Below are 26,441 nucleotides of genomic sequence, written 5' to 3' on the forward strand. Positions count from 1 at the left end.
TGGAACACTGTTCCGAACCAGAAAACTGTACACACCTTGTCAACTTTTGATGCTTTATAAAGCTCAGATCAGACTTTCTTTGGAGTATTGTTCTCATGTATGGAGTCTGCCCCCAAACATACCCTGAAGTTGCTTGATTCAATCCAGAACAGAGCCATCCGCCTGATTGGAGAAGCGAACATCACGTACAACCTTGATAGACTGGAACATCGAAGAAAGGTTGGATATTTGTCTCTCTTCTACAGATAGTTTCACGGGAAGTGTTAGAATGACACTAAGAGCGGTACTGTCGCTGGTCATCGTTTTGAGGTTCAACTCAGTACACCTCGAACTTTACTGTTGAAGAACTCTTTCATCTGGAGAACAGCGTTTATGTGAAATAAACTTTCTGAGATCGTTTTCGCAAATGGATTTTATCTTTAGCGATTCAGATCCAATGTGAATCGCTTCTTAAGAATTTTCCTATAGTGCTTGTGTTATGTCCTTAAAAAAATAAAGAAATGTCCAAAACGGTCTATGAACAAAAACTAGCTGTTCGCAAATTAGATCCATCCTCATTCCTCTCCAAATATGACTATGAAACAGACCTCAAAAAGCTTCTGAAACACCAAAATCATTCCAGGTCGTTGCTAGATATGGTATAATGTTCTGAAAAGAGGTTAACTTGTTGTTCTTTAGAAATAAAAACTAATACATTCAGAGAATTTCATTTTTATTACAGAAAATTATGTACTCATTCACACACGAAAATTGACAGTTTTTTTCTCCGATACCGCACACTATACACTACTTGTCCTTCCCAACCAATCCTCCTTCACTAAATCCGCACCCTTTTCTCCCACCATTATAGCGGGCGCGTTTGTATTCCCGCTCGGTATTGTGGGCATTATTGAGGCGTCTATAACTCTCAGACCACTCACGCCGTACACTCTCAGTCTAGGATCTACTACAGCTGATTGGTCCCAAGCAGGTCCCATCTTGCACGTTCCTACGGGGTGGTAGACTGTCATCGATATGGTCCTGATATGGCACTCCCAGTACTTGTCACTAGTGAATTCGTATTGCCTGCAATTGGGAAAAGGGATGCTATGCAGGCGGCTACCAAATTTCTTGAACGCTTTGGCTTCGCTAATATTTATGGCTATTTTCGCACCTGGAAACAATTTTGAAAATTATAATTTCAGTAAATATTATGTTGACTGTTGGGTTTTTATAAATTGATCATATGTCACTAGAAAATAGTGTTCGAGTTTCAGATATTTGTTGTTATGCTTAATATACTGTATTGGAATAGTGTTTGATGTAGGAAATCCCAAAAAGAGATTTTGGCATTTATTCGAGCGCGACAGATAAACTTAGAAGGGGGCCTTGTTAACTGTTGGGTTTATATAAATTGGTCAAATATTACTGGAAAATAGTGTTCCACTTTCAGATATTTGTTGTTATGCCTAATATACTGTATTGGATAAGTTTTTGATGTTATAGGAAATCCCAAAAAGGGATTTTGGGATTTACTCGAGCACGACAGATAAAACTTAGGAGAAGATCTTGTTAAAGCGGTCTACCATATATGAACCCTCAATCAAGAGACCGGCAAATAGGGCAGCCTGTCAGATTTATAAAAAAAATCAGAAATATTCGAATGGATCATATTAAGTAATGGTGGCTTCTTTTCGAGGTAAAAAGAGTTCATCAATCAAAATCTGACGGTTTGAGCGTCGCGTAGGGGAGTAGAGGGGTCTCAAAGTTGCTAAATTAACGTTGTCTTGACATTCTTAAGCGTGTTTGTTTTTTTATCTTAATGAAAATAATGTAATAATTACGAAAAAAATATATTCTGTCAATTTCCACAAGCCGAAGTCCATTACGATTAGAGCGTGCAACTAAGGTAATGCATGCACCATGAGGTAATGCATGTATAACGTGAGCATATGTATCGCTTTGGGTGGGACAGTTCCGCTTTTAGGCAGTCTGTTTGGCAGTAGTAATCGCGCCTCTGTAGCCCAGCCCCACTCCTCCACTTTTGTCATCATCAAGTCGACCAATCAGAAGCTACCGCGCGGACAGCGGGAAATTCAAATTCCATAAGAGTAAAAGTGAGAGAACGAATTGCCGTAAGTGAGATATGGAGATAGTATCGAGGTGATCCGTTCTGAAGATAACGTTTAGTGGGGCCAGCGCAAGCATCACATATTTTTAAAATAAATCGTTGTTAATGGAGAGATTTAACGTATGAAGCGTTGCCGGTTTTGAAATTAGGCATGAAGGATTAAGAATACGGCTTGATAAAAATTGTATGATAATGAGATGACGACCAGAAGGGCCTAGCATTTCAACGTGCGATCCAGCTTACTATAAGGGGACACTGAAAACCGTATCTTCAGTTACTAAGTCAGTATCGTTAGGAGGAGAAGACGAGGTATGGTGCAAGCAGCATGCCCCATACCTTAATCTGATACATTCGAATATTTCTGATGGGCTGCAATATTAGCCCAGCTCTCAATTGAGGGGGTTCCTATATGGTAGACGGCTTCAACATGATGCACGGTATCCCCTACAATGTTCATCTATCGCTCGAGTGAATCCCAAAACCCCCTCTTGGGCTCTCCTACCATTATAAGTCCGATGGGTGACTTATTTACTATACAAGTTGTTTTACGAGTACTGTAATTATACTAAACGGACATGTATAGTATGATATCTTATTTCATGAAATAACTAAATAACAAACTTCATTTTGCAGTTTAAGTCAGGCACATGCGTACCTGCGTACCACATGACTTTTTGAAAAATATTGGCGTACTACCAGACCTAAATATTTTAATAAACGTATGATATTTACTATTATAAAAGTATTCAAAGGCTCCTTTAATTAAATTCCTGAGAAAACTTCATATTTAATGATTAGATATTTGTTTATTTATAACATGCTTATAATGAAGGAGGAATAAAAATATTAAAATGGTATTGATTTACAGTTTCAGTTATTTACCTATAGGCCTAAAAACATATAAATAAAAAATTATTAAAAAGTCAGCAAAAAATTAATCATCATACAAAATATACTTTTATAGTCTTTAGTGCGAAACTTGTTGTTGTTTGCCTGTGATTGAAATATCAAAATTTAGAGTAATGGAATTTATCTTCACTCTTAAGTGCTCTTCTGCTTCTATATTCATTTTTCATGTACAAGAGTTCAGAAAATCCACACTCACACAAGTGACTCGTAACAAATAGCATCAAAAATAGCAGAGCTTGCCGATCCAGAAATCAGTTAAAGATTTCTCTTTAAAATAATCTTTCATGGAACTATCTTCTGTAAGGTTGATAAAACTTTCTCTTAGTTCCAATTCATTTGGTGAGGTTCCCGAAAAATGATTTTTGATCCTTTCCACTTTTGAAAAATCTTCAGAGAAATACTTCTTGAAGTTTTTTTGAAAGCCAAGTGAACAATGATATCTGCAACCACATCTGGAATTGGAGATATTTCATTTTCTTCAAAAAATTATGATAGAGTGGGGAACGCAGATAAATTCTCCTCCTGTATTTGTGAACAAAACAGGACCAACTTTCTCTTGAATGAGTTTATTTTGTCACTGGCTGTGAAGGCTGTTGTGTTTGGTCCCTGAAGCCCCAAGTTTAGTGTGTGGAGTTTGTCAAAAATGTAGGCTAGGTAAGCCAATTTTGACAACCCTTCTTCATCAGCAAACAATTTTTTCATGCCATGATTTCTTTCACTTAAAAACATGGAAACTGATCTCAGTTCGAATAGACGGTTCAAAAGTTTCCTGTGAGATAACCACCTCACTTCTGTATGCAGGAGTAAAATTCTGAACTTGCCACCCATTTCTTCACACATCAAGGAGAATAATCTTGTGCTTAGAGCCCTAGACCTCACTTCTGTATGCAGGAGTGAAGTTTTGAACTTGCCATCCATTTCTTCACACATCAAGCAGAATAATTTTGTGTTTAGAGCCCTAGCCTTTATGAAGTTAATAACTTTCACAGCATCTGATAGAACGGAGTTAAGATTTTCCGGCATACCTTTAGCAGCTAATGCTTCTCGATGGATGACACAATGCGTACTTTTGCATTCAGGAACAACTCTCTTCATTTTTGCTGCTAGCACTGTCAATTTTCCTGACATCTGTACACAAGCCAATACACTTGGACCAGGGAATGCCTACTTTGAGCACATATTCATCAATTACCTTAAAAATGAGTTCCGCTGTGGTATTTGATTCAAATGGTTTGCAGAAAAAAAAACTCTTCTATCACCTCTTCATTATAATCAAATCACACGAAAATAAGGAGCGCAGCTCCTTGTTATATGAAGAGGTGTGATTCGTTGCATTTGCACATTGTGAAAGCACATCAGTGCTTTCGTCAACTTGAAGTGCAAAATAAGTGCATTCTTAGAGTTTTAAAGCTAGTTGTTCTTCAATATTATTAGACATATCGTCAATTCGTCTTTTCACTGTGTTATTTGACAGTGGTATTTTTTTAATTTCCTTGGCTGCCTTTTCTCTTAACACGGCTTGAACAATGTCCACAGCGGCCGGCAGTAAAAGCGTCTCACCTATTGTATGAGGCTTTTCATCTTTTGCAATTCTTAAACTACTTCCCCAGTCAATATCATGATTGTTACTTAAACTTCAAGTAATAATCACGATATTGACTGGGGAAGTAGTTGACTTCCGACAGGGGAGGTCGAGCGAATACTTCTAAATTTATTTCGAAACAGTTGTCAGACTTATTTAGATTCAAAAGAATTGTTATATACGATGGCACAAAAATAAGAAAACGTGTACGTCTCGGGACGTCCGACAGAAGTGATAACTTGAACTATTCAATACTGAAATTACTCAACTTGAGAAAAGCTTGGGTTATTAGTCGAATTGTATGTATATTATTATGATAACGTGAGGAAAAGTTATTTATAAATAAAATCTTTTATTGGTTATTTTGTGTATGTACATATATTATAGCTAATTGTTACCTTCATAGGATTAACTAATGATACTAACAATGTACATACACTAAATTAGTATCATCATTTTTAGGCCACGTTCCACAAAAAGATTACGTGCATGCAGATTATAATACTGTCAATAGTATATGTCTATCACACACTAAATACCGAGCGTCTGTCTGACGAGAGAGAAGGAGCCTATCTTTCGCTGACGTATGCGTGATTGAAAGGGAAGACAGACAAACTGGGGCCGTTACGCGTTAGGTTACGGCCCCATAAGAAGTTATCACTTAATGAAATACGATCAATAATACGAGAAATACAAGAATACGTGTCAATAAACAATCCTTTTCTACTCGCCTTCTACCAAAGTTTTGACATCGATCGGGTCATCGAAGTAATTGGCATTTATAAGTGGTGCAGAGAAGGGACTCTTGTTTCTCAGTCTGACCCAACCTCTAGATCGTGGTCTAAGCAGAAGAGGCATCAATGTGTACACATCTTGGTTCGCTATCGGCCTGTAGACGGTGTTGTAGAGCTCGTCGGTGATTCCTAAAACTTTTCGGACTCTCGCACCTGCATCGGAATTAATACTCGCTGGTGCCATGTGGAATTGGATGTCCGGCCAAGATCTGTTACCTAGGACAGAGTACAAGGTTTGTTAATTCAGATAATGACTGTTGTTGAATTCACTAATAGGTCTCGTTAGTACAACTATCATTGGTTTCATTTCTTTAATTACTATCAGTTAGTAGTGTGTATGATTAGACTTCAAGTAAGGTAATGGATATAACACATCATCAAATTAGAATGCAAGTCTTCACTTCGGCAGACATAACAGTTGAATTAAATGTAATACTCGAATTAGTGAAAAATTACTACACAGGCTGGAAAGTTTCGAGGCCAACACATAGATGGCGCTAGTCTGATTGATTTCACCGCTTTTTCAGTTAGCACTAACCTTCAAAAGAAAGCCGTTGAAACTTCATGTTACCCTACTCATAATTTGTAAGTAATTGTGGATGGATCAAATGGCTTGAAAAAGGTTATAAGGACTTCGCTCCATCAGAAACAAAAATTGAACGTTGATTTGCTGACTTCAAACGTGGTCGTAGAGACACCGATGATGCAGAACGCAGTGGACGTCCAAATGAGGCAGTAACACCACAAAAATAATCCACATAATCATTTTGAATGATCGAAAAGTGAAGTTGCGTCAGTTAGCTGACATTATAAGATATCAACAGAAGGTGTTGACTTTATATTGCATGAGCCTTTGACTTTGAGAAAGCTCTGTTCGAAGTGGGTGCCGCGCGAGTTCACTATTGACCAAAAACAAGAACGTCTTGATGATTCTAAACAGTGTTTCGTATGTTTAAATATAACAAACCGGAATTTCTTCGTCGATATGTGGCAATGGATGCAACATGGAACCATCACTTTACTCGGGAATCAAAACGATCATCTGAGTGAAGAGCAACTGGTAAACTTCGTCCAAAGCGCCCGAATGCACGACATTCGGCTGGCAAAGTTATAGCCTCGGTATTTTGGGATGTGCGTGGTTTAATATTCATCGACTATCTTGGGAAGGAAAATACCATCAATAGTGAATATTATATAGCGTTATTGGAGCATTCGAATGCCAAAATTGCAAAGAAGCATCCTCATATGACGAAGAAAAAATTTTATTCCATCAGGCAACGCACCGCATCAAAAGTTAATCAAAAAAGATTTTGGTGTGCGATAATCATCTTCCACGACCGAGCATGAAGACTGAAGACAGTTACTTCTTCAATTTGTCACAGTAAATTCTCTGAAGCTTAACCCACACCGAATAAAATATATTTTTTTTTTCAGACTGAAAATTCAATAGAAATATATTGCCTTCTTCTCAAAACGAAAAAAAAGTTCAAAAATAAAATTACATGAATACAATGTATCGAATAATAACAAATCAGAATCCAATTAGTTAGTATTGCCTTGAGGCTTCCACATTGTTGTTTATGGTGTTCCTTTCCTCATAGTTACGTCGTCGTACCAAACTCGCCCGTACAAAACTCGATGGCGGAGATCACGACTCCCAGACGTCGCGACGCCAGTCTCAGAGTATAGATTCGACATTCCTTAAAAAACTCCCATCATTCATTTCAGCGACAGACTATGTTTTCTGTATACGTATTACATGGAACGCTGGTTGCATAATATTGGTTTCGAGCTGTCGCTTTCCATAGCCGGCGTTAGTATTAAATTCAAGGAATGTTGTCGCCAACTGAAGTTTAGTAACAAGTATGAAATATCTATCAAAAATTTATTGAATTTTCTACGAGAGAAAATCATTTTCGAAACATGAACTTATATGACAACTGAATTGTACAGTGTGTAAAAGCAAAATGGAACAATGTATCTCCTCTTCAACAATGTTTCGAAACCGTTAACAAAATGGTGAGGAACTGTAACCTTTCATTATTTATTGTTTAAAAATTGTTATATTCTATATCGATTTTAACTGTATCAATGGTATTCAATGAATACTATATGTAAGGAACTTTATAAAACTGTGCATCATATAAGTGGAAACCATTCTGTTTGTTGTTCAGTATAAATAAATTTCTTTTCTATTATTTCGGTTACTGTACATGTTATATAAAAAAATCCCGATAGACGTCATATGTAAATGTATAATTTGACATGAATTTCACTAGTTCGGACTTCCATAGTCTACTATATAAAATAAAATGATTTGAAATCCCTGAAACAACTAAAAAAAAAAGAATTGAAAATGAATAGCTGAAAATAACAATTATATTAACAAAATAAACATGAAATGAAATAATAGTGAAATAAAATACAAGTAAAAATAGAACAATTGAATAAATAAAAATAAAGAAGTGAAAAAAGAAAATAAAAATGAAAAGTAGAGAGACTCCAAGTCACGTTAGTTCACGACGTTTCGATTGTTAGTATCTACAATCGTTGTCGGGTGATGACAGGACTGATTCCTCCGAGGGATGACTATTTATAGGTCGTTCGAGTACTTTAAACTTAAATTAAAATACTGACAACTAATGAAAATGAAATGTATCATTTATTTGTGGAAATCATAAAATACATGTATACAATTTTAGAGTTTCAATCTACTAAACATCAGCTTTGATAATGATGTATTCTATTGCATAGTTGGTGTAGTCTGAAGAAAAACGAAGTATTATTGAAGGAAATCATTTTCCATAATCACCAGTAATTTACTTGGTAGTTCAGAAAGAAGGAATGCTCAATGAATACTTCACACAAAGTAGAAGTAAGCCATTTGAGTAGACACATTTCGTCAGCGTGTACGTCACGGCGCAAGGGACGAGTTTGTGTTAATGGTTCTGGTCAGGAGCATGTCAACCTGAGACGATTTTGAGTGACGGGTCAGAAACGAAAGTAAAGTGTGTCACGTCAGTTACTATATTTGTGTTGCGCATTATTTCAGAAGAAGTGAGTTATTTTAATAATTCAATTTCTCGAAGCAATACTACAACTGAGATCATTTTTGGTAGATCTGCCGGTTTCTATTATGCTACGGACAAGTACAATCATTGGTATTTTCCAAGGAACGTAGTTTGTCCAACCACCGTTAACGTTTTGTCTGGTTTGGAATCCTTTTGGATCTCCAAATACTGTCTTTGCTGCCGACCAGTTTTGGGAAAAGAAAAGTTTGAGTTCCTTCAGTTCAAAATATACTTCTCGAATCCAGGATATTTATAATATGGAAACTCACTTCCCAGGTTCTGTCTTTCCTGGAACAACGAACTGGACGGATGTACCCACAACACCCTCACAATACGACTGGGAATCTGCTAGTGCAGTAACTGATGAAGACAAGATAAGATGGGCTATATCGGGCTTCTTCCCCTTCAAGTCACCAGGACCTGACGGTATAAGACCAGCCCTACTTCAATGGGGACTGAACATTCTTATGCCGCACTTGGTTGGAATATTCAGAGCCTCTCTAACTTTGAGGTATATTCCCAGTAAGAGTAGTATTCATTCCCAAACCAGGAAGGATGGACTATTCAAAAGCATTCCGACCAATTAGTCTCACATCGTTCTCAAAAACTATGGAGAGGCTATGTAGAGATGAAGTACTAGCTCACAACCCACATCATTCAAATCAGCATGCATATACTCCGGGAAGGTCTACTGATTCGGCCATTCACCATGTGGTTGGCAGATATGAAAGATCATTGGACAACAAAGAATCCACCCTTGGTATATTTATAGATATCGAGGGAGCGTTTGACAAAACAACCTTTCCGACAATCACCCAGCAACTAAACTCCGGGAATGTACACCTAGTTGTAGGAGAATGGATACTCAAGATGCTCTCTAGTAGAGCAATAAGTATTAATGTAGAAGACATCACAGTGAGAGGACTAGTCAAGAGGGGATGTCCACAGGGCGGAGTCTTATCAACCCTTCTCTGGAACATAGTTCTGGATACCCTAATTAATCACCTTAACAAAAATGGATTCTACACAATTGGATATGTAGATGACATAGTTATCTTGCAGACCAGCACACTGTGCGATAGAACGCAGGATGGGTTCAAATTGATAGAAACATGGTGTAAGGAACACTCTCTGTCGATCATTCCCAAGAAGACTGACATGGTCCTTTCCACCAGGAAAAGAAGTTTACCGGGCTCAAAACCTCCCGAAATCTTCAAAACCAAAATAAACTTCTCTGAAGAGTTGAAATATTTTGATACTATCTTCGACAGGAAGCTATCATGGAACTCTCACCTACAGAGTGGAGCAAAAAGAGCATATGTGGCTTATGAGCAATGTCGGAGGACAGTGGGATCCACATAACGGATAATTTTACCCCGTGTGGGTAAAATTAAAGTACGGAGCCATTGCATGGGAACCAAAAATTCTACGAGCAACGGCCATACAAAAATTATATCAAATACAGCCACTGGCTTCTTCAAACATCACAGGAGCCATGAGAACAACACCAACCGCGGCAGTGGAAATAATTACGGGTGTGACCCCTCTGGATCTGTACGTTAAGGAGGTTGCGTTAATGGCCATGATACGATTGCGCACGGCTGGTGTAAACCTCGAAGTAGGAATTAGTCAATTGATGCTGGGCCTATGGCGGGAAGCACTTACTGCGCGACCTCTGCTGCAGGCAACCAGTGATGCAATTCAACCCAGGTTTGTGTTCAATGAACCCTACAAAATACAAATTGAACAGAACACAGAGTCAGATGCTACAAATACAATACGCATACATACAGACGGCTCAAAAACCAAAGAAGGCATAGAATGTCGAGTGTACTCCAGATCACTAAGCCTAAGAATTAAGTGGGGTATGGAAGAAATACTAGCGTGGTCCAAACAGAACTGGCTGGTATCTCAATTGCCACGAAAGAAATTACCAGGAAAGGAATTTCTGGCAAAAACATAACAATATGCACTGACAGCAGACAAGCCCTATCAACAGACAACGTATAACCTGAGGGCTAGTACTAGAGTGTCACCAAGATTTAGCCAAAGCTTCGGTAGATAATAACATTATTCTAAGGTGGGTTAAAGAGCACGACAGGAGTAAAGGTAATCGCATTGCCGATTCTTTAGCCAAGGAAGCGGCTGGACTAAAAATTTTAGGACTCAGTGGCACCTACAGCCTGACGACTTCGACAATTGCGGAACTAGTCAAATGTTACACCCATTCTCAATCCTTAAAGAGATGGGATGGAATCAAAGGATGCAATCTTGCCAGGTTCACTTTAGGCGACCCTAGGAAGCTGGCGCCGAAGAAATATCTGGCGATGACCAGGAAAAATCTACGCTTAACAGTAGAATTTCTGACACGCCTCTGTCAACTGAGAAAACACCTCCATAATATGAGGCTAGTGGACACACCTCTATGCAGAATGTGTGAACAGGAAGATGAGACTGTCAGGCATGTCCTATGCGAGTGCCCGGAGTTATCGTCAATAAGAGAGTGTGTGTTCGGTGATTCTTGGCCTACACCTGCCGACATAAAAGAGATGTCTCCTAGTGACCTATCCACCTTCTTGGAAAGGGCAGGATGGACGATGGCCCAGGAGGACAACTCCTCGGGAGGATGTACAATGGATCACATGTGGCCTATGTGCTGTGGGCTTACACTCACCTTCCCTACTCCACAGACAGATGACCAAACAGCGGAACTGTCTCGTTTTCCAACCCTACAGACTACATTCAGACTCTACCGAACCCTCAAACAGTCTTTTGCTGGTAACATCCAAAAAACAAAACACATATGGTGAGGAATTTCCATTTTTTCTTTCTCGTCGAAGTTGATTTCCGTTACTAAGATAACTTTTTTTGGAGACCAACCAGATACCTTGTTGTTTCCCTTTTGAATTAGATGTACATGTATCGAATGTTTCAAAAATCATTTTGTATAGCCTTGATGAGAGTCATATAAATTTATACATAGTTTCTTTTATAAGAACTGCAGATGCAGCGGCATTGTAATATTTTATTATGTTACCGGATAATATACTTTTTTATAAAGAAAACTTATGAATGCTTTCTGGCTATCATATTTTTGAGATCCCAGTTTGCAAAAACGATTAAGTAAAATTCTGAGTCAGGCATATTTTCATTTCTTGATTTTAGTACCTCTGCTCTCCCAATAGTATTGACTGCCGATAGCAACTTGTTATTTTTTTAATTCTCTCTTAGCCGTCGAATATCAATTACCATAAATAATATTATCAGAAAAAGGTAAAACTATCCATCTATTCGGTACTTGTTTAGGATTAAATCCATTTCCAGTTTCATAATACAAGGGCAATAGAATCAACTTAATGACAAAAACATATTTATCAGATCGTATTTTTTTTTAAATATTCAGATATCATTGTTTCTCTCAAACAGTAAAGACTGTTCTGAACATTGTAACCTACCAAGATAAGTGTTCACGAAAGCCAATCCTTCCACTCCACCCAAAGTAGTCATGGGGCCTTTTTCATTGATGATGTAGTTCATCGTCATCGCAATTGCTTGGAATCTGTCTTGAACTATCGACACCGGCTTGTCGACTCTAAAAGTCAACCCACCCATGGCCACATGATCCTGTAGGTTTTCTCCAACGGGTAACTCTTTCAAAACAGGTATTCCGTGTTTCTGTAATTCCAATTTGGGTCCAATGCCGGAGAGCATCATGATTTGGGGAGTGTTTATAGAACCAGCAGATAGTATAACTTCTTTTCTGGCTAAAACAACTTGTTTTCTACCTGTGAACAATATAATATAATGGTCATTGCAAAATTAAATGTTGACAGGGGCATACGGTGACTATACTCAGGAAAATATTGAAAAGTGATATAAGGTTTTCACAGAAGGTTGAGAAGATATGAATGACGACGCTCACTCTGGACGCCCCAGCACATCAATGACAGATGAAAATGTTGAGAAAGTGAAGAAAACTGTTATGGAGAATCGTCAGATCACTAATAGAAAAGTTACTGAGGATGTCGGCAGTAGGCAATTGGTTCATGCTATGCATTTTTTTTAATTTGGGCATGAAACTTGTAACAGCAAAGTTCGTTACGAAATCGCTGAATTTTTAACAAAAATAAAACCGTCGCCTGAGCATCGCTTGGAAATTGTTGAATGACGTTAACAGCGATCCATATTCACTTGAAAATGTCATAAATAGTGATGAATCATGAGTATAAAGGGTGTTTCAAATTCGATCCTCACCATTGGGATCTCGGAAACTATGAGAGACACGAAGATGATTAAATTGGAGCAAAGTTGCGCAGTTCTGAAATTCCGAGTATATTCGGAGATATTCGGAAAAAACAGAAATTTCGGAAAATGGTTTTTATTTTTTTCCGGCTTTATTTTTCGAAGGATCCGTAAATGAATTGCACTTCCACATTGCCACATTGCTACATAATGGTGTTTTCAAATTTGCTATCCGATATCCACCATCATCAACTTTATTTTTTCCTATGGACGCTACATACAATGGATTCTTTCTCTTTTGAATAGAACCAGATTTTACCTTTTCAATGATATATCATAAGTTATCATTTTTACTAGAAAAATTTTAGATATTAAAAAAAATTCTTACCATAATAGGCTTTGAGTTTGATGTTTCTAAATTTGACTTTCAATTTGTTGCATTTAATGACATTTTGTTATTGTACAAGTCATTGAATTTTTGACAAAAAATGGCTTTCACGAATGAAGAAAAAAGATATATGATACAAATTTATTACAAAAACGATAGAAACAGTGTTAGGACATCGGAAATATTTTTCAACTTCTATCCCGAAAGACAACAACCACATCGAACTTTGTTCCAGTTATTGGATCAAAATCTCACCGAGTTTGGTTCATTTAAAAAGCCGAGGAAAAAATACGGAGACAGAATGGACCAGGAAACTAAAAGAAAATTTGATAAAAGAGGTATGTAAGAGATAAGTTGGACGTGGCGTCCTTTTCAATAAAAATTAATAATTTGCAGATAAACATGAAGTCTGCACGTCAAATTTCCTTCGAAATGAATATTTGTCATACAAGTGCTTGGAGACATCTCAAAAAAGCGGTTAAAAATGTTAAAAAATACACATATCTCAAAAATTGCGTTCAGGTGATCGGGGAAGGCAACTAAAATTTTGTAATTGGCTAATAAGAAAACCTGATTTTCCTGTTTGCCTCGGAAATGTAATTTGGACAGATGAAAGCACTTTTACGAATTGTGGGATATTGAATCGAAATAATGAACACATTTGGAGTATAAACCCCAGGCAGTTGCGAGAAATTCGACCTCAAGTGCGATTTAGTATTAACGTGTGGGCAGGAATTCACAAAGGTAGAATTTTGGGTCCCCATTCATTTGACGGAATTCTAAATGTAGAAACCAATCACCAGTTTTTAATATCAATTTTCGAAAATTATTTGGATGATCTACCTTTGGCTAACTATAACAACATCTGGTTTCCACATGATGGTGCTCCACCGCACACTACTAGACGAGTATCTAATCACCTGACTAAAAGGTTTGGTGATAAATGGATATAGTCTAGTTCACATATACTTTTTTTTGTATCACTTTTCAGCCCTGTCCAAAAATTACGACCAAGGTGTTATTCGATTCGTATATTGAGTGAAAAAAAAATGGGGCTTTAGTTTTTTCTCAATATCTCGGAAATTTTAAAAAATTTTGGAAATTTGAAAAGATCAATGAATTTGCGTAAAAAGAGTCCCGACTCCCGAAACTGTATCTCGCTTATTTATAATTTTGGCAGAGCCCTGAAGATAGAGCCAAAAGCGGGTAGTCTGGCTTCCGCGCGCCTTTCGTCACTCTGACATAAAAACAAAAAAAATGATTTAAACATATTAAATGTAAATATTGAGGAATGAAAAAATTCATTTAATGTTGGGATGATTTAAAAAACACGGTTCCTTAATTTTAATATTTAGTTGCAAAAAACGATTGTAAATTAACAAACGCATTTTTAGCAACAAAGAAACCATTTTTTTTTCTAAAAATCATGTTTTTTTTTCAATTAACATAATGCAAAAAAATTTCGAATTGCTTATAAACAATGTATTTGTTTATTAATTATATTATTAATTATTTTCTAGCCATGAGACATTGAAACAATAAAAAATAAAAAAAAATTGTAATGTATTTTTTATAAAATTATAATTTTCAATTGTTGATAAAAAAATAGAAAATAACATTTTTTTTTATTTTGGCAACGGTAATCTATTTTTTTGCCTATTATCGATAACTTCACCAAAGGAAAAATGCCAGGGTTTTAGTTTAATAATTATAGGGATGTTTATAATAACTTTCAATTCAGAAAAAGTTATTAACTAACAAATTTATAATTAACGTTAAAATTGGGATAAACATTTTTTGACTGCGGATTATTGTTTATTGATGTATCCCAACATTACATGAATTTTTTCATTCCTTAATATTTACATAATATGTTTAAATAATTTTTTTTGTTTTTGTGTCAGAGTGACGAAAGGCGCGCGGAAGCCAGACTACCCGCTTTTGGCTCTATTTTCAGGGCTCTGTAAAAATTATACATAATCAAGATACAGTTTCGGGAGTCGGGTCTTTTTTTACGCAAACTCATTGATCTTTTCAAATCTTTTTTCAAATTTCCAAAATTTTGAAAATTTTCCGAGATATTAAGAAAAAACTAAAGCCCCATTTTCTTTTCACTTAATTTTTTATAACTTTTGTAATTTTTATCGGCGCGTTTTCGAACCTTTCCTTAAACTTTCTAGGCAAAAATACGAATCGAATGACACCTTGGTCGTAATTTTTGGAAAGGACTGAAAAATGTCACCAAAAAGAGCTAAATCGAGTACATGAGAACCAGACTAATAGGGAATAATGGGCCGGTGAGGTGACCAGCAAGGTTTCTAGAGTTGAGTGTTATGAATATATTCTTATGGGGTACACTAAAAAATAGAGTATATGGTCGGAGGGAATATCAAAATATTGAGGACCTTAAACACAGCATTTTTATAGAGAGTTCGGAAAATTGGAGAGGAGGGGGGTCTAATTTACCTCATACACAACTCATTTATCAAATTTTTATTGTTGACTCTGTCTCCGTATTTCTTCCTTGGCTTTTCAGATGAACCAAACTAGGTGAGATTTTGATCCAATAACTTGAACATGTGGTTGGCGTCTTTCGGGATACAAGTTTAAATACATTTTTGATGACCTAACACTACTTTTATCGTATTTGTAATAAATTTATATCATATCTTTTTTTCCTGATTCGAGAAAGCCATTTTTCGCTAAAAATCCAATGACTTGTACAATAACAAAATGTCATTGAGATTAACAAATCGAAAGTCAAATTTAGAAACATCAAAGTCAAAGCCTATTATGATATAAATTACTTTTTCTCAATATCTCAAATTTTTTAAGAAAGAATGATAACTCATGATCATTGAAAAGGTTAAATCTGGTTCTATTCATAACTGAAAGAATCCAATGTAGTGCCCATAAGAAAAAATTAAGTTGATGATGGTTGCCGGAAGACGAAACGTCGGATAGCAAATCTGAAAACACCATTATGTACCAGGGAAAAAGTGGCAATGTGGAAGTGCAATTTCTTTGCCCCAATATAACATCTTCGTATCCCTCATAGTTTCCGAGATCCCAATGGTGAGGATCGAATTTGAAACACCCCGTATGATTGTGAAATCAAAACCAAAGTCAAATATTCCCAACGGAAGAGCCCAGGAGAGCCAAGACCAAAAAAATCACGCCAAGTTCGATCAAATGTCCAAAGTTTTCCTTACTGTTTTCTTCAATTACGTAGTGCATCACGAGTTCTTGCCACATAAGCGCAGGGTCAATAAGGAGTACGATTTTGAAGTTATGCGCCGCTTACGGGAAGTAATACGGTATTGTGGAAAAACAATTCTTGACTTTTGTTTCACTATAATGCACCTGCTGTCTCACCATTGCTTGTTCTTAATTTTTTGTCTGAAAACAACACCGTAATCATGCCTCAGCCACCTTATTTACCGGATTTGGTCCCCGCTTCCCAAGATTGAAGAGGTCCATGAAAGGACGGCGATTTGCGACAATTGAGAAATAAAAAACCGAATCGCTGAGATAGCTCAAGGACTTAACAAAAAGTGCTTCGAGGATTGTAAAAAACGCAAGTGTATTTTATCTGAGGGGCACAAAATATAAATTAATGTGACCGTTTTCCAAAGGCATGTTGAAGGATACTTGACTCTTCAGATCTGAGAGCCAAATCCTCTTTGAAACGAGTTTCAATAGCCCGTTCGGCCTAACCAATATACTTTTTTCACAGTTCTGAAAGCTACTTTCATATTTAGCTTTCTAAAAATTGCAAATTCTGGAAAATCAACTCTGAAAAGACAAGGAGAAGAATGGCCGAATTCAATAAAATACCAAAACATCAACGAATGACTCACTTCCCAGATTTTTTTTTTTAATTTGACTCAGATGTTGCACTTACCATTTCTGACGAATTCCACCCCAAAAGCCCTCATAGTCGACGGGTTGATCAGGATTCTTGTTACGTGAGCATTGAGCGCAACGTGTATATTTTTTCTGAGTCTGATTGGTCTAAGAAATGCTTTGGCTGTTGAACATCTTGACCCTGAAACACCGTGAACAATTTCTTGATTTACATTGAACTGAAATTTTCAAAACTGATTCAGACAGTTCAGAAACCATGTTTAGTAATTGGTGGAACTTCACTCAGTATAAATTTGAACCATCTAAACCACCAATTGTATTATTTAGTGTTGATACCATGTATTATTTTTTTTTCTCAGAATCAAAATTAACTAACTGAAGAATGCTGAGGTACCATTCATGAATATCACATATTTTTCTTATTGACTCGGTCGTTACTTGAGATTATCCATAGTAATTTTACAAACAACAGGGGAAACTACTCAATTTTCACAGACTTCATTTTCGAAAATATCTCATGTTTCGCTTTCACAGTTAGCTTTTTTGCAGTGAATAACATACCGAAAACTAATTCTTCTCTTTAACTACCCCACGTACTCACCAGTGAGAACTACCTGTCAAGGTTCAATCATAATTATCTGAAGCATACAGTGAATTTCTTTAATGTCTCCCCTTTTTTATTTTTTGAAAGGTTAAACTCAAAACATTGAAATTTGGAATAATGAAATTAATGCATGAATACTTTATTATGAAGTGAAATTGACAAATGAAACTTTCAAGATGGAGACTGGGCGCTATCTGGGAAAAAAATTAATGGTAAGGGGTGTCTTGTGACACATCAATTTGAAGCCCCTGACGAATACTTCACAACCCCAGAATATGAAGTCGATATCTTCACCTACTCTAAAATGACGGAACATTTAATAATTTCCTGAATACAAACACATTAATATCGATATTTCTAGTAATATTTCTTTTTATCTGCCATATGGCATTCCAACAACCCGATAAGGCTTGTTGAGTTATTTTTTGTTTAAAAAAATTGGAATGACACCAACTCTCACGTTCCCGGGAAACACATACCCAATATCCAGAAAAATTAACGTTTGGGCAGGAATATTGAGAAACCATATTGTATGACCTCTATTTATTGATCAAACTTCAATGGGGGAACTGCATTTGGATATGCTGGAAACTACTGTTAACCCTCTCATCACTGAAATCGTCAAAGCGAATCCTAATGAATTCGATAAGGATATTGTATTCCAACAAGATGGAGCACCACCACATTACTCGAGACAAGTGAGAAATTATATGGATACTACTTTTCCCGGTCGTTGGATTGGCCGTCGAGGTTCTACAGAATGGCCAGCCCGCTCGCCAGATTTGACACCTTTGAACTTTGTTATGGGGCTATTTGAGGCAAAAGGTGTACGAAACTGAAACTGCTTCAATATTGGATATACGACAAAGAATAATTAATATTTGTAGAGATATTGACGTTACTGTGGTCGAAAATGATGGCGCCCAGTCGCCATCTTGAAAGTTTCATCTGTCAATTTCACTCCAAAATGAAGTATTCATGCGGTAATTTCATTATTTCAAATTTCAATTTTTTTTAGTTGGCCTGTTCAAAAAATAAAAGGGAGGGGACATTAAAAAAATGCACTGTATCTACATCCATTCAACTTTTTTATACCTCAGGTAGATACTCAATTATAATTGCCCAGAGCATAAATTACTTCTACGTCAATGATATGTTTACAAGACCAGGATAACATTGATTACTAAGAAAACAAGTTTATTAATTTCCAGTGTTTCCAAATGATTCGGCTTTAAACATTTATTTTCTATGTGCCAAATTTTCAAGATCTCCATTAAAGATATAATCTTCTTCTAAAAGATCATTTGTGTTTCGCGAAGTGGACAGTACCGGACTACGGAAATATAAACTGATAGACTTTTCTCGCGAAAAATAGACTTGTGAAAGTAAATAAGTGTTTTCGGACTCGATTAAAATAAGTGGACATATACAGTTTTGGGGAGAATAGACAGTAAGAGACAAAATGTGTTCGAAGTTAAAGCAAGAATTGGAGGAGAGAGAGCTAGATTGTTCTGGAAAGAAATCAGTACTCCACAAGAGTCTGTGGGATAACTTGACTGAATCAGGAGAAGATCCCGAAACATATTCATTCGAAGTTTCTGGGGGTGATTTGTGTTCAAACTCGATGAACTTCAAAAAATTCGGTAAGTCAGGAGGAGATGCTTCTGGAAAATTCCAAGAATTTGGAAGACAAGCTTTTGGAAAATTCGAAAAGTTTGGAAGATGAATTTCAAAAGAATTCGAATAGAAAGAATAGAAAGAACTTCTAGAAAATGCAGAAGGCTTGAAGAAATAACTGTTGTGTGGCGAGTCTACTCGAAGAAAGAATAGGAACCATCGAGACAGATAGACGAAATCAGGAAGGAAATGATCACGGAGGTAGCGGAAATGGAAGGCGGAGTTGAGGCAGAAATAAGCAAGATGAAGGAAACAATTAGCAACTGGCAAAACCAAATCGTTAATTCTGTCTACACCACAGAAACTGTTACCGAAAACTCAATTCCGGAACATGGTTTTAAAAGGGAAGGTCTTCAAAGGGCAATGAAAGATGTCAAAGTCATTTCTGAATCAGGAAAGCTCTCCATAAGCCGCCCCAGTTCAACGGAAAAACTCCTTGAGCAAATTACCGCCGACAATTCGAAGCTGCGGCGAGAGCTAATAGATGGAATGCAGGAGAAAAGGCGGTAGCATTAACACTGGCATTGCGTGGAGAAGCAACGAATATTTTGCAAACCTTCACAGCCCAAGAACAAGAAGACTATGACCAACTTATAAAGTATCTTGAACTACGGTTTGGGCAGGCCCACCTAGAGCACGTTTGACATTCACAGCTGAAAAACCGCTGCCAGAAATCAGGAGACTCTCTACAGGAGTTTGAAGCCGATATTGCTAGATTGGTTCGTCTGGCATGTCCTGCAACACCAGAAAATGTAATGGAGCGGTTAGCAGTTCACGAACACTACTAGCTCATCCCAAACATCTCGTGGATGCACTGGCAAGCGCCCTGGAGTTTGACGCTGCAAAACAGTCCTGCGCAAAGTTCGAACTATCGAGGAAGACGGACAGGTGCCTGCTAATATTGAGGCCACCTTTAGAAAGGTAACAAAAGAATTGTTGCCTGAGAGAAAACAAATAATATGCTAGAACTCTGGGAAAATTGGGCATGTGCATAGCAAATGTCTAAGCATTCAAAGAACCAACACCAAATCAGGAAAACAGAGCGGGTTGATGAGAAGTGGCAATCGTCGGCCTGTATTCAGCAAGCCTCCGTAAAAAACGCCGATGCCCTGTCACGGAGACCATGTCTCGATGACTTCTCACATTGCCGACGAGCAGAAGAAATTGAAGCAGCTATTTGTAGGACTACAGCTGTAGACGACAACTGGGAGGACAATAGGCCAAGGAAGACCAAGAGAAAGATCCAGATCTTGGTTTAATCATCGGATGGAACAAAAGTAATCGAAGACCATCGTGGCAGGTGGTAGCAGATTATTCACCAGCAGTTGAGGTAGCAAGTTATTCGCCAGCAGTTAAGTCCTACTGGCTAAACAAGAAATTCAAATAGTGGAAATAAATTAAGCGTTACTTGCTTAGTGTTGTGATAAATAAATTAGTTTGTTTGTTGGAAATAAATTTGTTTAAGACAGTTAATTCAATAATTTGCCACAATAAATCATCTTTCAGAAAAGAATCATATCTTCACCGGAGATTTCGTAATCTTGCACATAGAAAATAAATATTGAAAGCTAAATAATTTGGAATCATTGGAAACACGCTTTTCTGTTATTTGGCCATTTTCGGAAGCGGAAAAAAGGTTTGATCTGAAATCCACTTGTCGACCAGAGTATAAGTGAAGCAATATCAAGAATATATTGAAACATGTATGCCTCAATAATTTTGAATTCAACAGTGGTGATATTGGAATTAATGAATATTACCAGAGTTTATCCCAACACTAAATCGTTATTTTTAACACTTCGAGACGTATTTCCATCACCAAGTGATCATCTGCAAGAGAAAGATCAAACTGAAGTTGATCACTTCGTGATCGAAACACGTGTCGAAGTGTTAAAAATAACGGTTTGGTGTTTGGATAAAACTTCAGTAATATTCATTACTATACCAAAGGTTCCAAACAGTGCATCACAAGTATTGGAAATAGTGATAAAATAAGTTAGGAGTGGCTCTGTCAACAGATTCCCTAATCATATCTTCAAAGCACCCCATAGGACTGATTTATTTAATGAATAATATTTCAAGGAGCATCAACGGAAATTGAAACGTCCAAACTGTTTCAAATTAGGTTTTCAATGTTGAAATTATAATTATTAGTAACGCATATCCAATGTATACCACCACCACACCAATATGACTGAAGTTACATGAAGATACATTAAAGTATCGATTTAAAAAAATGTAAATAACTTGTACCTCGTCTTATTGTACCCTGTGCAATCATAAACCCAGCTTGTTCAGCTCCATTAATGTCTCTAATAGGGTATCCCATTTCCAAACCAGCTTCCAAAAATGCGACCACAAGAGGTGTCCTCCAAGGACTCTCTTGTATAGTTAATAGTCCACCTTTGCTATGGTAGGGAGTTTTTGCCAAGTACGGATTTCTGTTATCTTCGGATTTCTTGAAATACTTCAGAACATTGTCGTAATTCCAACCTGGATTACCTGAAGTGAAATCAGATATGATGTTAGATTCAACTAGCAAGTGTATTTTTGCGGATATATTGGTAGTTTTGAAACTAATTAAAACTAATTAATACAGTTTATTGCATGATTTTCACTATAAAGCTGATGAAGCTATTGTATAGCGAAACACGTGTCGCATTTTTTGTGAAACCCTTTATAGTGAAAATCATACAATGAACTGTATCAATTAGTTATAATATTTTTTGTTCTCTCAGTACTTTGAAAAAGATAATACAGGTTATTTATAAGTAACAGTATAAAAAATCAATCGGGAACAAAGGTTTGCCTAGTTTGGTAGATTTCCATTTCATCAGCAAGTAAGTAATGAAAGTATTCACCTAATTGTTCCCACAAGTCGTAGTCGTGTTTGTTGCCCCGCACATATAACATGTAGTTCAGAACGCTCGATCCTCCTAAGACTTTACCTCTTGGCCAGTTGCACCGCCCGTTTTTCATACCCAAACAAGCCTTCCCGGTATATTCGGTTTTATACGTCCAGTCCAATTTTGACAGCTGCAAATAGGCTGCCAACGAAGGTACGTCGCTGATTTCGTTTTCATCAGGTCCTGCTTCTAGGAGTAAAACCTGCCAGAAAGAAGTGAATTGAAATTTCCAAGAAGTCATGGGTGAGAATATTCTGAATTTCAGGAAATAAGTACCTGATGAAGGAAATTGACACTGAAATTTCATTATACTGGAATAAAATGGAATATCACTAATTTCGTGATTTAGAGGAAACGAATAATAGGAATAATAGGGTCCTTCATTGAGCGCTTCTTATCATTAAATTCAAATAAAACAAAGTGTGCGTGAAATCAACAACCGAAAGTTTTACAAGCAATGGTCATCCAAAAATTATATCAAATTCAGCGATTGGCTTGTTTAAACAACACAGGAGCCATGAGAACGACACCAATCGCGGCAATGGAATTAATTACGGGTCTGAACCCTCTGGACCTGTACGTTAAGGAGGTTGCGTTAATGGCCATGTTACGATTGCGCACGGCTGGTGTTAACCTCGAAGTAGAAATGGGTCAATTGAGGCTGGGCCTGTGGCGGGAAGCGCTTACTGCGCAACCTCTGCTGCAGGCAACCAGGGATGCAACTGAATCCAGGTTTGTGTTTGGTTAACCCTATTAAATACAAATAAAACAGAACACATGGTCAGATACTACAAATGCAATACACATATATACAGACGGCTCAAAAACCAAAAAAGGCTCAAGATATGGAGTGTATCCAGATAACTAAGCCTGAAGACTAAGTGGAGAATGGGAAAAAATACCAGCGTGGTTCGAACAGAACTGGCTGGTATCTCAATCAACATAATAATCTGCACTGATAGCAGACAAGCCCTATTAACCTTGAACAGACAACGTGTTACCTCAGGGCTAGAACTAGAGTGCCACCAAGATTTAGCCAAAGTTTCGGTAGATAATAACATTATCTTGAGGTGGATTAAAGGGCACGACAGGAGTAAAGGTAATTGCATTGCCGACTCTTTAGCCAAATAAGCGGCTGGACTAAGAATTTTAGGACCCAGTGGTATCTAGGGCCTGATGATTTCGACAATTGCGGAACGAGCCAAACGTCACACCCATGCTCAATCTCTAAAGAGATGGAATGAAATCAAAGGATGCAATCTTTCCAGGATCACCCTTGGTCACCCTAGGAAGCTGGCGCCGAAAAAATATCTGGCGATGACCAGGAAAAATCTACACTGCTTAGTAGGATTTCTGACTGGCCACTGTCAACAAAGGAAACACCCCCATAATATGGGGCTAGTGGACACACTAGCATGCATGTCCTATGCGAATGTCCGGAGTTATCGTTAATAAGAGAGTGTGTGTTCGGCGAGTCTTGGCCTACACCTGCCGATATAAAGGAGATGTCTCCCAGAGACCTGCCGACCTTCCTGGAAAGGACAGGATGGATGATGACCTAGGAGGACAACTCCTTGGGAGGATGTACAATGGATCACATGTGGCCTAAGTGGGCCACATGTGGGCCTTCACTCACCCTCCGTACTCTACAGATACAGATCAACAACGTTTTTTATTCGTTTGAGAAATCTATTGATGCCATTATGTGTGCAGTATAACATCAAATATCCGCCACGGCTCTTATGCTGGGTAGACCGTCTCCGAAACGTTCAATTTTCCTTCATACTGGCGCATAAATCAGGCTGAATTTGATCGATGTCATGGGTCATTTTGGCTTTGAAGATTGATGTGGTTTGTAATATATTCGCATATACTTGCGACTCAAAAAACTCCACAAGAAAAGTCTAACGGGGTCAAATCTGACCATACCCTTTTTTGTACTCATGCGGTTACCACGAAATGAGAAAAAACTCTTTTAAAACCAAAAACGTTAGAAATACATACTTAGTGCTATCTACAGGTGAATTAACGTTGCGAAAAACAAATAAGTGATGATGATGTACATTGCTCAACAATTGCTAAGGATCACCAGTACCTACTTTCTAAAAGTTTACAAATTTTAAGAACAGACCAACCGGGCCAGGCACCACAACAAATTTTATTGATTTTTGTGTAAAACTGATAACGTAATGTAGCATCAACATTCTGTGGATTTTATTTATTCACCAAAAACTGACACATAAAATTAATTCCATATCAAGCAATTGTTGACCAGTGTACCTCAAAAAGAAAAAAAGGTTGTTGCATTTTTAGTACCAAAATGAATGCCGTGATAAAAACTATTGTCTTGACTTACTTTTAAAATTGTGGCATTTCTGGGTGATATTGAAATTGTATGTATGTTTAGTTTATTAATTGGGTACCTTCAAAGTGTTCTTTTTTAATTTGCTAAACAAAAATGGTATTGTCAGAGAGGCAGCGTATCGAAGTCTTGATATTGTTCGGATGTGGGGATAGAATGCGGAGTCAAAGTGAGGTGTGTACTTTATTTAATGCAAAATATCCGGAAAAACACATTTCCCAGCCTACATACACAAATTTGAAGAACATGGTACAGTGAAAGACTTTCCCAGAAGTGGCCGGCCACATGTTTTAGACGAAAATCAAAAATTGGACATTGCCGTATCTCTGCAGGAAGATCCACATTTGTCAACGGTTTCATTAGCCCAAAACAATCCTGCGTCTAGACGTACGATTGGGAGGTTTTTAAAATTTTGTGAGGAAATAATGAGGCGATGTGACGAGAATAATGGGTTTCCACTCAACATACTATTTTCGGACGAAGCTACTTTTCATTTACATGGAGTAGTTAACAGGCACAACCATCGATTCTGGAGTCAGGAAAACCCACACTGGATATGCGAAGCTCGTACGCAGCGTCCTCAGAAAGTAAATGTATGGGCAGGCATTTTCAACAATAGAATATTAGGGCTACACTTTTTTTAGAGAAACCTTACAGCTGCACGCTACTTAGACTTTTTACGCTTTGAATTAGTCCCTGCTTTAGCTGTTGTGTTCCCAATGAAGCAGATCCAGATATCCCCACTGAAACACTTTGGTTTCAAACGGACGGCGCTCCCTCACATTTTGGTATCAATGTCAGAGAATATCTCGATGACATATTTGCAGGACGCTGGATTGGACGACGTGGTAGAATTGAATGGCCGCCAAGATCTCCAGACTTAACGTCATTAGATTATTTTTATTGGGGATATATGAAAGACAAGGTTTATCAGAATAGGCCGGCTAATATTGAAGATCTAAAAAGCAGAATTGGAGTGGAATCACATAACATACCGGCTGAGGTCATTTGGAATTCCGTAAACGGTTTTATCATCGCCTAGGAGCCTGTTAATTCACCCGTAGATAGCACCAAGTTAGGTATTTGTAACTTCTCAAAAGAGTTTTTTTTCATTTCGTTGTAACCACAAAAAAAAATAAAGAGTATGGTCAGAATTCATTTTTTACGGGCTTTTCAATGAGCCCATACACAACAAAGGTTTGCATTTGAAAAAAAAAAGTTGGGAAGGGTTGCAGCTTAGGGGTTGAAAAAAAAAATTATTGCCAAAAAATGCGTACAACGTGAAATCAACTGACGTGTTTCAGCGTTTTTTTCGTAAAATACTGGTTAAAAAAATATTAATTTTATTCCGGACTTTTGCGCACCCCTGTAGAATTGTGAGATAATTTTTCCTTTTTCTTGTTCACTCATTTGCGTACTAGGACATTTTTTGAGGTTGAGTGGACGAGTAGAGTGATGACTTGTCATCATGCAAATTGAACTTGGCCTTTTATCTTCATATGAACATTAAATTGTACCTGATCGATTTGCTTGAAATGTATTCGAAGATAATAAATACAATATTTTCATTATTTTTAAATGCTGTTTTTTCAATAAGTTTGGAAAGGGATCAAACTCTTTCATGAATGAACAATTTAGTTTTGCAAACGTTTCGGACTTTATAAATCCATCATCAGGGCTCTATAATGAAAAAAATCGTAAGGAAACAGTATACATGCCAATACATATTACAAATTAATGATTTTAATTATCTCATATAGGTGGACCTACCAAACATTAGTTTGTCCATGTTGAAAAAAACGTTTGAAATATATATAGCAGGCAACATAGGTACGAAAACAAACGGAAATAAGGACTAAATAAATGAAACGTAATGAAACTCATAGAACCACAAACTCATTAAAAATGAATACACTGTCAAGGGAGATA

The 26,441-nt window shown here is 37.2% G+C and overlaps 1 protein-coding gene across 2 annotated transcripts in view; it reads right to left on the minus strand.

Moving 5' to 3' along the window:
- Positions 1-695: 695 nt before the first annotated feature.
- LOC111515854 (glucose dehydrogenase [FAD, quinone]) overlaps positions 696-26,441 on the minus strand; it is a 62,693-nt gene continuing 36,947 nt past the window's right edge. For both annotated transcript variants that reach the window (XM_074174195.1, XM_074174194.1), the window contains exons 5-10: positions 22,106-22,352; positions 21,498-21,746; positions 17,001-17,144; positions 11,922-12,251; positions 5,333-5,611; positions 696-1,153 (exon numbers count right to left, since the gene is read on the minus strand). In XM_074174195.1, coding sequence (XP_074030296.1) covers positions 780-1,153; positions 5,333-5,611; positions 11,922-12,251; positions 17,001-17,144; positions 21,498-21,746; positions 22,106-22,352 — 1,623 coding nt within the window. In that variant the 3' untranslated portion in view covers positions 696-779. The remainder of the gene's footprint in view (positions 1,154-5,332; positions 5,612-11,921; positions 12,252-17,000; positions 17,145-21,497; positions 21,747-22,105; positions 22,353-26,441) is intronic.

The sequence above is a fragment of the Leptinotarsa decemlineata genome, unplaced genomic scaffold (genome assembly GCF_025532065.1).
Source record: "Leptinotarsa decemlineata unplaced genomic scaffold, Ldec_3_MD MMD2_tig00000505_RagTag_RagTag, whole genome shotgun sequence".
Classification (NCBI taxonomy): domain Eukaryota; kingdom Metazoa; phylum Arthropoda; class Insecta; order Coleoptera; family Chrysomelidae; genus Leptinotarsa; species Leptinotarsa decemlineata.